The sequence below is a fragment of the Cottoperca gobio genome, chromosome 3 (genome assembly GCF_900634415.1).
Source record: "Cottoperca gobio chromosome 3, fCotGob3.1, whole genome shotgun sequence".
Lineage (NCBI taxonomy): Eukaryota > Metazoa > Chordata > Actinopteri > Perciformes > Bovichtidae > Cottoperca > Cottoperca gobio.
Window position 1 is genome coordinate 7,181,340 of NC_041357.1, and position 15,498 is coordinate 7,196,837.

The 15,498-nt window shown below is 40.2% G+C and overlaps 1 protein-coding gene across 4 annotated transcripts; it reads right to left on the reverse strand.

Moving 5' to 3' along the window:
* Window positions 1-11,794: 11,794 nt before the first annotated feature.
* LOC115006426 (G2/mitotic-specific cyclin-B2-like) lies at window positions 11,795-14,844 on the reverse strand. Of its 4 annotated transcripts, none has more exons than XM_029428673.1 (8): window positions 14,684-14,844; window positions 14,381-14,488; window positions 13,716-14,006; window positions 13,483-13,641; window positions 13,173-13,409; window positions 12,567-12,707; window positions 12,381-12,491; window positions 11,795-12,311 (listed from the first exon to the last, which is right to left on the reverse strand). In XM_029428673.1, exons 1-8 carry the CDS (start codon window positions 14,708-14,710, stop codon window positions 12,201-12,203), a joined length of 1,185 nt encoding a protein of 394 aa, XP_029284533.1. In that variant the 5' UTR covers window positions 14,711-14,844; the 3' UTR covers window positions 11,795-12,200. The 4 variants fall into 4 exon arrangements, with proteins under 4 accessions (XP_029284533.1, XP_029284532.1, XP_029284535.1 ...); XM_029428672.1 differs by having other exon boundaries at window positions 14,381-14,491; XM_029428675.1 differs by having other exon boundaries at window positions 13,716-13,997; window positions 14,684-14,843.
* Window positions 14,845-15,498: the final 654 nt, after the last annotated feature.

Genomic DNA, 15,498 nt, shown 5'->3' on the forward strand with positions numbered 1-15,498 from the left:
GGCTTTCACAGAGCTCTACATTCTGGACTGGAGGTTGTGAACATGACAAATGCATTTATACACTTCTGGTAGGATAAAAAAAGTTCTTGAAACAAAGGCTTTGTTACATTTATGAGTGCCACGGAGCCACTTCGTGCTGCAGCTGCTGAGTGAATAGAAACATGTCAGCTTCAGGAATGTACACAATGATTCAATTAATATATTAGCTTAAAAGTTGTTGATTATGGCAAGTTTCTTTTAAATAAAACCATATGGAGGATACTATACACAGCAGATGCTGTGCAAAAATGTGCAACAAGTCAAAGGACAAAAATAGAAACATGCTATTCTAATTATTCCCACAGAAAGCTTTCAACAGTCTGGAGCACATTATCAAGGCAGTGAATGTGATGAACGGAGACAAAGTCTTAAATGTTGTTAAAATGAGTCACGGACACAAACGGAAGCACCGCAGGTTAATCTGTGCCGTTTTGACCCAGTTCACACAGACTTTGAAACCATCGATCCACTTTGAACTGCCCCAGCGGTCCAAGGGAACAAGTCCCTGTCACAACACAGAGCTCACCATTCACCGCTGTGTGTAGAAATGATGCAGCAGACACCTCGCCAACACACACAAAGACAGTTGGCACACAATGACCAGAAAATACATAACACAAGAGTGATACTGAGCTCTTCTTTACGGAGAGTGAATACGGCGGTGTTTCTCCTTACCCTGAGACTTTACATACCAAACATACAGTATGATCACCTATAAATTAGGATACATTTGTTCCATGCAAACATCTATTTCTCATATTTAGATATACATTTTTTTCAGCATATACCTATAATCAATAATGACCGACACTGATAAGATTACAGTAAGTAAAATAAGTTTATGCACACCTGAGGGTAAAATATAGTCGCTACCACAGTGTTTTCGTGCTTTTGTCTTGTCATTAACCCTTTCACAGTTTGCTTTCAGTTCATGAAAGTGAATCTTGCAATGGAGTTCTTCTGAAACTCTACACCGGTGACGACATTTTGGCTTTCTAGTCACGGTGCTGGCTTGTTGTTCTTGTTCTTGTTCTTGTTCTTGTTCTTGTTCTTCTTCTTCTTCTTCTGTGTTCATTTGCGGATCGCAAACCAACCTTAAAAGGGTCCACAGTATAGCTAGTTGGCAACTATCCATAAACAAATAAACATTGACAATGTCTGCATATGTTTGATGAGTTTGGGAATTTGTACTTCTTGGAGGTGCAACACTTTTAAAACATCCGGTGGCAGGATATCTTTTCTTTATTGGAAGGCAACTATTCTTTTTGATGTTCTGTGAATTTTGGTCTCTGTTTTGTTTAGTTTTTTTTACAACAAATGTTAATTACATTACAAAAAAAATCATTTTCAGTGTATATTCTTTATATATTTACTGCAGTTATTCATGTTACCAGAAGTCTGAGACATTGTTTACAGCTTAAAAATGTTGGTGATGATTAATGGTTTGTGTGATGATGTAAGAGCTGTTTCAAACACCAAAGTAAGGGGGGAGAAACAAACACAATACGAGGCTTAATTGAGTTGTAATATCCAAACAAACTCTGTCAAGTCTGTTCGTTGCTTCCTCATTTTAACGTTCATCCTCCGCCTCGTGAAGCCTCTGGTTGTACCAGGCACAAGAACTCAATGAGGAAAGTAAACGAAAGATCAGAGCAGGTTTCTTATTCTGAGCCAGGCTGTGTATTGGCAAGAATCTAAAGTTACGATACGCATCATGACACAGGGGTTAAGATTCAGTATATTGCGATATATAACAATACTGAAGGCAAGGGGGTATAATGCGAAGCTTTTAAAATCTAATGTGGATCTGCACAAAACTTTGTATTCAAGAGTGAAAGAGTTATACGTTTTTTGCTTGTATATAATATTGGTTTCAGCACCTTACGTTGTGCAGTGTGATTTTATTACAATATCACATTTTAACCGCCGTTTTCTTCATCCAGTTTCCAGCTGACATCACGTGTTAAGATTTAAATACATATAAATCAAATTAGTCACCGTACATGCCTACGTCCTTCTCCCCAGAAGCTCATGCAATGTTTGCTACGATTTTAACTTTTGCATATTGCTACTATATGACATGACAGTTTTGACAAAGAAATGAGGCCGTGTCTCCTCATTATAATGACATGTTTTTCTTCTGACAGAGACAGCATTGAAGGCGTCAGTCAGACATCTCGTCCACGACACTTACACTCTTTGATTCATGAAAGAACTGTGTAGGAGGAGCATGGGGCAACAACAACAACAACAACAACAATAAACTCTATTGTTGTCACTCTTCCCTCGCTGTTCTTTTCAACAGAATCTATTTGTAGCCCGAAATTTAAATCTCATATTAGGAGAGCAGAGATGAACAAAAGAGGCAGTTATCTGACACTGCTTTTATATGTTTATCATTTACAGTTTAATATCGGTCAACTTGTTCCTCACACAGGCAGCTGGTGTCTGTCAAACTACAGGCATTGTCTCTCTCTAAAAGAATAGTTTGCTTGTTTGGTTCCCTGCCGCAACTTTGATGGAAAGATCGATACTCTCATGTCTGTGCGTCAAGGCGAGACACTACAGGCAAAAACATCGTGTTTTCATTGCACTCATCAATTTTGAGTATTGGAACTATTTTGCTTCCATTAAATGTCTTCTTCAAACTAGTAGAAAGAAAACATCCAAAATACACATTTATGTGTTTATTTCACTAACTTTGATTCTTTTAAATGCCCCTTCACATCCTCTCCCCACCTGACAACAACCCCACTTACAACACTCTTTCAATAATACAACAACTCTCTCCCCTCACAATCCCAGTCTTGCCTGGGACACCAAACAATGGCTGCTTTCAGACAAACAATTTTCTCGTCCTGTAACAAAAGGAGAAACTCGACACACAGCGAGTTTGCTCCGGCTTTACATTTCCTCTGCACAATAAAAACAGCAGCGGCTGTTTGAAAAGATGCCCTTTTCTCACCTGAGACTTTGTTTCAGAGACACAGACACGACTGTTAGCTTTAGACGATGTAAAGATGTTTACACACACTTTGTGACGTAACTAAAACCTGTTTTGAAAAACATTATTGATGCATCTACCAGCTATTTCTCAATGGGTATTTTGGTCTGTAAAAACATTAGAAAATAGTGGGAAATGTCCTGCACAATTTTCCAGTTCACACATTCAATTTACTTGACTTTTTCTGACCAACAGTCCAAAAGTATTCTGTTTACGATCATAGAGAACAACAGAAAAACAGCAAATCCGTCACATTGTAGAAGCTGAAGACCAGTGTTGGCATTTTTGCTTTAAAAAGTGGTTAAAATGATTAATCATCTCATGTTCAGCCCTGTGTTAGATACTCATAATGTGTAGATAATGATGAAACTGAGTAGTGGGGAAAAGTAAACAAGTATAAAAAAACATAGGAGCCCGACCCCTAGGTTGGAAACCTGTACAACCACTATTAACCATCTAATAATGTAATAAATGATAATAAAAGAAACTCTCACAAGCGGACATTTTTCTACACTATGAATACTTTAAGTGTATAGAGCCAATAATACTGCACTATTAGTACTTTCACATCAATGTAAGGAGTATTTATACATTGTGGTATGCTACTTTCTGATCTACCAATGACACTGATCAATATTTCGAGAGTGAAGTCATTTTTTAAGAGACGATCCTTCCAGTTAGTGCTGCAGTGACAGCAACTTGTCTGCTTGTGAGTGAAGATGGTGGGTAAGGGTAGAGGGTGAGGATGGTGGGTGAGGATGGTGGGTGAGGGTAGAGGGTGATGGATGGTGGATGAGGATGCGTGGGTGAGGATGGTGGTGTGAGGATGGGATGGATGAGATATGGTGGGTGAGGATGGTGTGGGTGAGGATGGTGGGTGAGGATTGTGGGTAGGGTTAGGATGGTGGGTGAGGGGTGGGGGTGAAGGTAGAGGGTGAGGATGGTTGGGTGAGGATGGTGGGTAAGGGTAGAGGGTGAGGAGGGTGGATAAGGGTGTGGAGTTGAGGGTGGTGGGTGAGGATGGTGGGTGAGGATGGTGGGGTGAGGATGGGGTGGTAAGGGTAGTAGGGTGAGGGTGAGGGGTGGGTGAGGATGGGGGTAAGGGGTAGAAGGGTGAGGATGGTGGGTAAGGGTAGAGGGTGAGGATGGTGGTTGTATACAGAGTAAGAATGAAGAAAAGGGGGCGGCACTAAAACCAAAGCGAGGTTCAGCCTGAGCACGTCAGTGAGTGGACCCCACCCACCACCTTAATGAATTCTATGTTTGACCACTCGGTGGAGGCAAAACCAGTTTGTTTCTTCAACTGAAAGGAGCAAGCTGTTCAGGTTTCCATGACGACGCAGCAGCAGGGAAGGTGGGGGTGGTGTGGAAAATGCAGTCGCTCAAATCTCATGCTTGTTTAGAGCCAAACCCAGGCACTCACTCCCACATTGAAGCATGTAATCAGAAATATCTGCTTGGTTTCTACTGAGCCTGAACAAGTTTCATTTGTCCTCTAACACTCAAACTCATCACTGCTATCTGTAAACACTGACTTCTGACTTGACAGAGCTTCTTTATCGATTAAATAAAAACAAAAACTTTTGCAAGCATATTTCATGCACATTTCTTGGCATATTTAAGTACCTAGTTTTGTTCTCATGCTGAAACCTGTCATCTTTTTTTGTTATCTTTCTTTGAAAGAACCACACAAATCCTGCACGCTGTCGATCACATTGTTGAACTACCAACTCACTCGGAGAGCGCAGACCTCAGCCAAGGCCGCATACATAATTGTAAAATAATGTGCATTTCAGCCCCTGTTTTTGGATCTGCTTCAAAATATAATGGGTTCTTCTCTGCTTCATGCTTCACCCTTTCACCAAGGTTCATGAAAATTGGGCGAGTAGTAATCCTGCAGACAGACAACAGACTGAACCGAGGTAATAAAGTGAGTCGAGTGATCAACACTGTGCGAGGATAAGACCGATTTTCCTCTTTGTCATAAAAAAGACAATATTGAAGATATATCAGGCTTTCACACACACACACACAGTTTTTGTCTTTTAATGTGAATTATTGACAATATTAAAGTAAATTCTATTTGTCAGGGAAAATAACTAAGTTTAGAAACTTCCCTGACAGCAACAGCCCTTCAGCACAACTGAACCATGTTGTTTTTGTGGAGGAGAAATGTGAGCAGCTTGAATGGCTCAAACCTTATTAAACCCATAATTACCCTTCAGGGCAACTCCACCAAACAGGGTAAACAGGTTATGGAATCACTGTGAGTGAGTCTCTGCCGGAGACAGACTTTAGATGACATGCAACTCTCTTTTTTGTGAGAAACATACAGAATTGGGTTTTCCTACATTTTTCCTACATGGTGTCGGGTTAAACTTGTCGTGTCAAAGATCTCAGAATGCAGATGAACTGGTTCTTGAGGGTGAATCTGAAAACATTCATGTCCGACAGACATCCAAACAGCTGCTAACTCTGGCAGAATCCCTTCAACAAGACACACTTTTATGTTCCCCGTGTATGGAAAGGTAATTAAGGTCACGCTGCAGTGAAGCTCGACCTGCAGCTGGACTGATTTACAGCCTCACAAGTTGAGGAAAAGATCCACTGATGTACGTGGGGGGACAGGAGGGGGGACAAATCTGAAATATTGACTGATACCACCATGCACAACACTGACCCACATTTCCATCCGTGACACAGACCGGTCAGAAGAAGAGCTGGATGTTGTGTAAGTTTGACAAAGTATTGCTCCAACATGGGTCAGTCAGGTTCCCCTGGGGGTTTCATTTCAGACCTAAAACGAACAGTCGATCAATTGATGCCACTATGTTGATAATGGATTAAAGGTTTAAGTCTTTTTGCCAACCATTAACTTGGTTCAGCTTCTCCAATGTGAATAAACATTTCTAAAAAACACAGTATCAACAGAAAAAGGCAAAACAAGCCATATATAAAAAGGTCAGAAAATAAGTGAAATGAGTGAATAGTTACAAATACACAGCAACAAAAAGAGAATAAAAACAATCAAAAAGGTTCCAAATATATCTGTGAGATTCAACTATTTTAATTTTAGTGAATTCTTATCAAAATCTTTTTAATTGTTACAATTTATTTCGCTTGTCTGTGTTTCCTATCACTGTAACTGAATATCCTTGAGTTTCGGGCTGTTTGTTGTTGTGTATAAAATCTGCTAAATAATTACAGTATATGTTCTTTTATGCCGCTGTTATGTTGTTATTGGAAGAAAAATGGAAAGATAAGATCGCTAATATTCATCAACGTGAACTGTATCCAACAATAATGTGCAATAGAATTTGAACTATAGCCTGATAAATCTACCAGGCTGACAGAACGGCCGACATCAGATTATTTTGTATCGTGTATACTCTGCATGTCGGCTGAGGAGTAACAAGGAACTGCAGTACAGAAATGCCAAATGAAGTCCCACAAGAACAATGACAGAATCAGTCGTTTCAGTAAGTGCCGTAAAGCAACATGCGCTTATATTCAAGTGACAGTGCACTCCTAGTGGTCGTAGTAACTATGACAGGGACAACAAGACATCGGACTTTAACCCTAGACCGCTGTTTGTTTCCCGTTTCTTACCAACAATTAATGTTGTTTTAAAGCACGTCAACGATCGTAACCGAACCTTAAAGCGTTTCTTGTTCTAACCGTGACGACGAACATCCCCTGACCTTCATTTAGTCCTTATTTTAACCTGAAACATGATCTTTCTCTAGACCTAACAAAGTCCTAACCATCACGTTATAAAACAGGTTTTCAACTGTAAGGCTATAACAGTTTTTGAAGGAACAAAATAAATGGTGTTGTCTTGCTGATGGGGACGTTAGATCAGAAAATGGGAGTGGACAAATTATGAATTTTATTTGGAGGAGTTGTTGGAAAATGTAACTGCTTTTCGTGGCCTTACATTATCTTTGGGTTTTGGATTGTTGACAAAAATCCAAAGAGATTTTAAGATGTCACTTTGGGCATTTATCACTATTCTATGGCCTTATGGATAAAACAATAATACACAGAATCATGAGCTGAAGCTTTACTTTGGTTACCAGCATGGAAGTCCTGCTCTCAACCTTTATTTCCTCTGCACATGTTTTTTCATTTAATTTGATTGCTCAAACATGTTTCTGTGTGTTTCTAGCTCTTTAACTAAAGCCAGTTCTGTATCCTAGGATAAGACTTTTATTTAATAAAGTTTGAGTGTCCCATGATGGTTTCAATCACCAGTTACCACAACAGGAACCAGAACCATTTCTGCTACACTAAATTATGTTTTTTAGACTTGTCTATACTCTTTGGCTTTTTCTAGTGAAATATGGAATTGTTTAACCCCTTTGGTGCCTCTAAAAGTAAAATCAAGTAAAAGATTACACTGTGGTCACAACCAGGAGACACATGCAACCAGTAACAAGCAGATATCTGTTTGTTTTAAGGGGTCACAAGCAAGCAATGGTTCCCCATGTGATTAAAACCCACTTGAAATCAATAAACCCTTTAACTTTTGATCAAATGTTGTCTTAAAGAATAGATATATCAGCAGCAGCAGCTCTGTGTGAAGGTACAAATTCCAGTTAGGGTCAAAGTCGGTCAGTTGATCAACTTTACCTTCAGTTTCTGTATACACCAAATTACAAGCAGGAAACAACAGTTTTTAATCAGAACTGACCAGTAGTGTTTGTCTTAAAGTACTTTAAATAAGTTTTTAAAAGTTCAGACATACTTTGATTTATTCACGTGATCTTTAACTTGTGTTGTGTATTTTCCTACAAGAGCCTCGAAGACACTTGGAGACTAAAAAGTACTTTAAATAAGAGTATTTCAGTCCAATTTAAAAGTTGAGACTTGTATTTGAGTGTCTCACGAAGTGGCCTAACAAGTGGTGCGGTAGTGAAGCTCCTCAATGTGTCATATAGCCCACATAAATCATCCGCACAGGCGCCACATCATCAGTCCTGTTTACTCAATCAAAGTCATAAACATCTTCAAAATGTGGCCGTTTGGCATAAACTACCGATCAATCGACAACATGATGATCGATCTGAACCCGATCACCCGATCACCCGAGCAGCCCACCAGCCTCGTGTTCACAAAAAAATCATGAATTAAGAAAAGCAGCTTCCGTTTGCAAAGCAAGAGTCGCAGTCGTATGTTTACTTACTTGTTTTGTTGTGTTTTAAATTAAACTGCGGAGAGAAGTGTTGTCTGCGGAGAGCAGTGCGGGTCAGTGCGGGTCTGTGCGGGTCCTGAGTGCGCTGTGAGCTGTGCGCTGGTGGGACTGAGTGACCTCCGACAACAAAGCAGTAGTAGCAAGTCTGCAAACTGAAGAGAAGACGGACAGGCAGCAGCAGAGTCTCCTCCGGTCCCCACCATGTGGCAGATATGGGAATTAACGAGTCAAATAATGCCCTACTTTAACCCCTAAATCCCCGCAGAGCACGCAGCAGCATCACGGAACAAGAGAGGATTAAAAACAGGCTGTTCTGCAACAACACACGTGTTTATTAACTACAAATAACAGAGGATATTGTGGAGTTAATCCATCGAATTATTATTTATTTTTGGCCAAATGTTTTTATCGACTGACCTGAATTATTTATCAGATAGCCTACATGAATGATACACACTAATACAGTAGTTTACTGTAGGCCTATATATATTTAGGCTATAACATGCAAGCATTGTTATTACCAGCATCTGTGGAAGTGGATTAGGGCCACATGTGAAGACTGTATTTGAGTTCTGATTAATGACTTTATTTTCTGAACTCAAATACATTTTTCACATGTGGCCCTAATCTTCTTCCATAAGCATCAGTTGTGGAATGCAACAAAGTAGATCCTACATGTGCTCAAGTAGTTTATTACTTAAGCACAAATCTGAGGTACTTTTCATGCCACTTTATACTTCTTCTCCTCTACACCTCAGAGGGACATATTGTACATTTGTATCCACTGCATGACACCTTACAGTATCAGTCAAAAGTTAGGTTACTTTACAAAGTACAGCTGGAAAGATTAACCATTAGAATATTTTATTGGAAACTATAATTTATCATGTGAAATTATGTCATGGTTTCAGCTTCACAAATGTGAAGATTTGCTGCTTTTCCTTTTAATCATTTTATTAATGTTAATAATTGTAATGCATTAGTAAGAATGTTTAGGTTTGGACTGTTGGTAATACAAACAATCGATTAATGCAGGAAATAATCAACAGATTAATCCATAATGAAAATAATCATTAGTTATAAATAGTTCAAAATGAGCTCCACCTCAACCAACTGCAACAGTAAAATCCTGCTTTGACATTAATGCAGGAGTCGTAATCATGATATAATATGCAATAGTATTACAGTCACAGGGGACATTTTTCATTGGACATTTCTTTACATTATATCTTCAAGATTATACTCACATACTTTTTACGTAACATTTTCAGTGCAGAACTTTTAGTTTTAAGTTGAGGTATTTCTACAGTGTCGTAGTATGGTGTATACTCTCAGTCTTAATTTGATTTATATTTATACAGTTATATTATATTTCATTATATTGTCAGGTGGGGAGATAAACTTTTTTTAATGTATTGGTCTCAAAGTAGTCAAATTGAAATATGCTGACTTTAGAAAAACACGGAAATCAACCAATTAAATATCCACCAAGAGTAAAACCTTTCATATTTACAGAAACAATAATAATTCAGGTTCAAACAGAGTTAGTATTTCTGTTGTGTGCAGCAGATTACAGTCCTGTACTGCTTCAGCAGCTCAGCACCATTCAGTCAGTGTGAAGGAGGAGGAGGAGGAGGAGGAGGAGGAGGGTGGTGGTGGTGGTGAAGTCAGGGTCAGTCTGACGAGTACAATGCTCCTCCACACATCACAGCACATACAGTCAGTTCAGCTCAGTGTGAGGGAACATGGGCCTATAAATGGCGTTATTCTGCATTAGCGTACAGTTGTGTTCACAGACACAGCTAACTGTCTTTGTGTGTAAAGTGTGTGTGTGAGGCAAAGCGAAGGACAGAAGACACAGTTTCTCTCATGGACTTCAGATGGTTTCATAACAGAGGAGTGACGCTGTGGATCAATGACACTGTGACCTCACACTCACAGCCAGGATTCATTCTCTCAAGGGGGTTACGTCGTATCACAGTGGCCTCATTTATTGCTTCTTTTACTAACCCACCAAAAGAGACGTCACAGTCACAGTGAAGTACTCAGATCCTTGAGTGGTTTTTAAAGGGAAACTACTGATTTTACACAAGTCTGTTTCCAGGTTTTGGGGAGTACAACTACACACGTGAAACTAGAATGACCTCCTCACTGTTGTAAGCCTCCGTGCAACAGTCAAGTTGCAGTTCACATCCACATCTGTCCAAAATGTCATCACTTCATCATTTTATAATTTTATACATTTGTGGGAAATTGTCATAATTATCGTATGACTTCTTGAGTTTAACAAAATTAGAAGAAATTCGCTCAAGACCTTGAGCGAATTTCTGAGATATCGTGTTCATGAGAATGGGATGGACATGAGGTCACGGTGACATTGACCTTTGACCACAAAAACCTAACCAGTTCATCCTCGAGGCCAAGTGGACGTTTCTGCCAAATTAAAAGAAATTCCATCAAGGCGTTCCTGAGATGTGGCCACAGGAATGGGACAGACGGCCTAATGGACAACCTGAAAACCTATGCAGCATGTCAAAACTACCAGGATGGTCACAGTTCGTATTCTGAACCACAATCCTCGGAACAGCGGATATGTGAGCAAGAGGGTCAAAGTTCAAGGTGCAATTTTATGATGCATGTCCCAGTTGTAAACATACTGAGAGACAAAGTACACACTTTGTAAGGGCAAATGCAGTACATACTAAAAGAAAAAGTGATTTAGACTGTTGTAAAATCGGGCACACTCTAGAACCAGCTCCTTGAGATCAGACTCTTATCCTCTTAACATTTGTAAAGTGTCTTTTCACAGAGTTTGTGCCCTGAATGTACTTTTATCTGTTAAGGCGAGGAGTTAGTCTGAAAGGTAAATTTATCACCTGTAATCTTTACATTCTTATGGACATACTGTGCATTTTATACAGCATATCTTTAATGAAATAAGCTAAATGTTACAGCCCGACCCACAAACTAAATACTTAAGTAGATTAATTTTGCTGCGAGGAGCACGGTACAGTTGAGAAAAATAAAACTGACCAGACATGTTTAGGATTTATTAGAGCAGAAATCACATTTAAAATAGTAAACACTTCCACACATGTTCCCTGTAGATTACAGAACACTAAGCTCCTGCATCATGTTTGGTTGTACCTTCGGGGTGTAGCAATTTAGCCAGGCATTAGTGCATATTAGGTTGTCAAATCACAACCCGACAAATCGGTCAGAGATTTAAAACTTCGTTCTGCAGTTTTCAATTCACAACATAGTCAAATACAGTTTGCGTAAATGTTATCCATATCAAACTTGGTTTCAGGATTAACATTTTAGTACTAGTTAAATGGTTTTATTCCAGACCACAGCGCAATTAAAAGCAGGAATTTAACTTTCTGGCAAGTGAAACTTGTTATCCAAAGTTTAGATTTTATGCTGTTTTTTGGCATCCTTGGAGGAAGTTAAATAAGCTAAACTAAGATATAATTAAGGTACACCACAACCTGCATGATGCACAATATATGGAAACATGGTCCAGGTGAGCAAATGACAACAGAAAGAGAACAAAATCTAGTATAAAGTTTCACAGATTTATCCAAGTCCAGTCCAAAACAAGGTTTCAAATAAAATGTCCACTCCCACAGTAAAATATTGTAGTGTCCAGAAAGTTTGTCACTTAGCAAGACTACTGTTGGAAACTAGTTTAAAAACAGGAATGCATTTATAAAAACACAACACACAGGCAGCTCAGGAAGGCTGCTAAATGTCCAACAGTGGCTTAAAACTAGAATTTGGCGTAGCACTAAGATTTAAAAGCGATGAAAAAGTGGCCAAATGTTTGAACAAATCACAAAGCTGTGATGAAAAATTTAAAAACATTTTATTAAAAATCTACAAGTTTCTCCACAGATTGTGATCAATCTAAAATAAAGTGCTGCAAGTGAAATGTCCAATGATGAGATGTAAAAGTTCGCCTCAAGGCTTGTCCAGCAGCGCAGCCGCCATGTTCTTAATGATGGACGACTTCAGCTGAGGGATGAGGCCGATCTTCATCAGTTTGCTGCTCGAGTACTTGTTCTTGACGGCCTGCAGAGGAGCAAATTATTAAGTTTCATTTAACACTGAAATTATTGTGCTTTCTGTAATTCAACTCACCTGGAACTTAGTCTTCCCCTCATTTACCATCACAACGTTTTTGGCGATGTGCTGCATGATTGGCTTCAGGTGGACGGCGTCATAAGTGGAGTAGTGCTGCTGTGTAGAAGACTGACGAGACACAGCAATTATAGAAACCTCATGGAACAAGTTGTTGAAGTGTCGCTGCTCGGTTAGTTCACTCACCCACGGCAGCCCGTCAAGCAGCAGCTGGGACAGAGCGAGTGATGCAGCAGCAATCTCAGAGGGGCGATAGTGCACCATGTCGTAGTCCAGGAGGGTCAACTCCATCAGATACTTGGCCAGCGTGTGTCTCTCTACATCAGACTGAGACAAACATCCAACCCACTGAGAACTCGAAGGGACATTTTACAAATTCCTGCCAGTGATCATTTCAGCACAACAGCAGTCTAATGATGCGTGTAAGCATTAGTCGACAGACCTGGCTACTCCGCTCAGTTATAATAAAATGCAAGAGACAATCCTACACTACCCAACAGCTTTACTGCACGGCATTTCAAGCAGAGACAGTATTATTGTTAGACAACTGGCCTACAAATGACTGCCAATCTCTAAAATATCATTTGGACTTCATAAACATGCTGTGAATAATGACTCTTGTGCAGTCTGTTCATTGAAAGTTCAACGCTCAAGTCTACACACGCAGTGAACTGATAAAGACACGGTTAAACTTGTCACCGTTTATACAGTACAATCGTGATGAAGACAAGTTTCAATGCGATTCAAAGTGTAAGAAGTACAGCCCCACATCAAACTGACACAAAAACTCACATCAGCCACCTTGGAAGCCCGTCTGAGGAAGTGTAATGGAAGAGGACGTCCCAGCTCAAAGTTGAGAGTCCTCAAAACCAGCTGCTCCATCTCCAGAATCTGAGGCCTGGTAAACGCGTTGTCTGTGATGTAGGCAAAGTCTCCCACCTCTGGGGCGTACATCTCTTCATATTTACAGGCCACCAGCATGGCAGTCACGCCAACAAGCTGCAGCTTTCTGCGAGAGACCGGTTGGACCTGCAGCACAGCGGGGAAACGGTTTCACACCGCTCACCAAAATAAAGACAAAGACCGTTTAGACAGTTCTTACCTGCAGAAAACGATCCAGGACGGCAACTGTGAGGTACAGAGTCTCCTGCAGCAGCTGGAACCTGGAGTGGACCTGGACCAGCCAGTCGACCAGCAGCGCTCTCATGCGTTCAGTGATTTCATAACCCTGCATGTAGTTTGCTCGTACAGCCTGCTGCACCTGTGGAGACAGTGTTGTAACACAGAGTTCTGCAGGGTGACAGCAGAGTTTGGCTGATGGAGGGAATCATTTACCTCCAAGACATGTAGATAATTATAGATATCTTTAACATATTCTGAGCAGAGCTGCGGCAGGTCTGAGTCCTGCTCGTCGACGTCCTGCACAGTGAGCAGCGCCTCAGAGAAAGCCTGGCATAGTTCCTCCTCCTCCTTCATGGACACATCAGCAGACTCCTCTGAAACTGTGGGGAGAGGATCTGCAGGTGCTGGGGCCTCAACGAATGCTTTCATCACAGCTTTAGGGGCACTAGATGGTTTCACTGAGGCTTTGGCTGAAGCTTTGGCTGGTCCGGTCCTCTGAGGAAACTAGTTGTGTTAATTCAGGAATAGGTATTTGAATATTGGGCTGTAAGGCTTCTTAGAGATTTAAATAAATGAGACAGTTTCAACTGTACACTTAACTGTGCTCTTAAGCTGTAGTAGTTAGACAGATGAGACAGATGAGCGTTTAAACTCCAACAGTGAAAGCTTAATCTGTTGCTTTAACAGGATGCACTCTTCTGGAAAGTTCTCTAAATGGTTTTAGTATGTGGACACCCTGTTCATAGTGTAGCACGTGACCAGGTGTGTTTTGGGTTATTAGCCATGTGACTCCCAGGACTGATAAACACCACATAATCGAGGTAGGACAACATGAAGACCAGTTATTGAAACAAGCTATTCCTCCATGATAATGTCACCTTTGTGTTGACTGCAGCTCCATTAAAGTTGGTGATCTCTCCGAGAGCAGCCCTCCTCAGACCTGCAGTGGCTTTCACCATCTTCACTGGGTTCTCTGCGGCTGGGAGCTGCTGAAAGACAAAAGGACACGAAACTCAAACTGCCTGTCGTTTTAGCAAAATCATAAAAGTAGAGGCGAACACAAATCTAAGCAGACAGCAGGCCATGATGTTAGCTAGCGAAGTTAGCTTTAGGAGCAAACAGCAGCTGCGTTGCTAACAACTAAATGAAGTAAAACAGCGAAATAAGTTCAGTTTACTCACCACAGCACGAACTTCCACAGACGACATATTTAAGGTCGGAAGCAACAAGTCCAAGCTGTGACTTAAAGAAGTGACACTGTGATATATTTGAGCAGCAACCAGCACGATTTCTTGACAAGATGCGTGAACACGGATGTTTGCAAGTAAACAACACAGAGACGAGCGGCTTTCAAATAGCGCTCCGTCAAATCTGATTGGATACAGCTTCGATAGGACGCTTCTGATTGGCTGACAACATGAGAGCAAGGTCAATGATATTTAAATTGTGAAAATAATAAAGAAATTGTTGTTCAGTAGTAAAGTATTTACATAATTTATATCAGTATACATATTTGATGATCATACTTTTTTACTTAAGTAAGATTTTGAATGCAAGGACTACTAGCTCATACAGCAAGGAAGGGAACAGCAGGGCCATGTTTGTGGTGCTTATGATTAAAAAAGCTAGCCATCATCTGTGACTGTAAAAGGTCAAAGAAACGTGTGACTATCTGGGCAAAGATGTTCTTGTCCCAGAGAAGAAAGTAAACAACTGCCTCCAGCAAGATCAGAAAAAAACATTGAAGATGCAGACTGCTGCTGGATAACAGATTTAAAATATATATATAACATTTGTATTTACCCCCAAAGCTGAAATGAAACACCATCTAGTCAATGTACTGTTTACCGGAGCCATAACACCAAAACAACAAGCAATACAATACTTTTAAAGCTGCCGAGTTAATTCTCTGTGGGTATGTCCAGGTGACCCCTTTCACATTACAGTCATTTGATCAATTGTTAATACAAAAATATTGATATAAAAAATAGATCAC

Coding starts and splice junctions, on each gene's coding strand:
- LOC115006426 (XM_029428672.1), bottom strand. CDS start 14,710: ATGTCGTCTGTGGAAGTTCGTGCTGTG. Junction 13,642..13,715: donor ATTATCTACATGTCTTGGAG/GTAAATGATTCC, acceptor CTGTCTCCACAG/GTGCAGCAGGCTGTACGAGC. Junction 13,410..13,482: donor TCCTGGATCGTTTTCTGCAG/GTAAGAACTGTC, acceptor GCTGTGCTGCAG/GTCCAACCGGTCTCTCGCAG.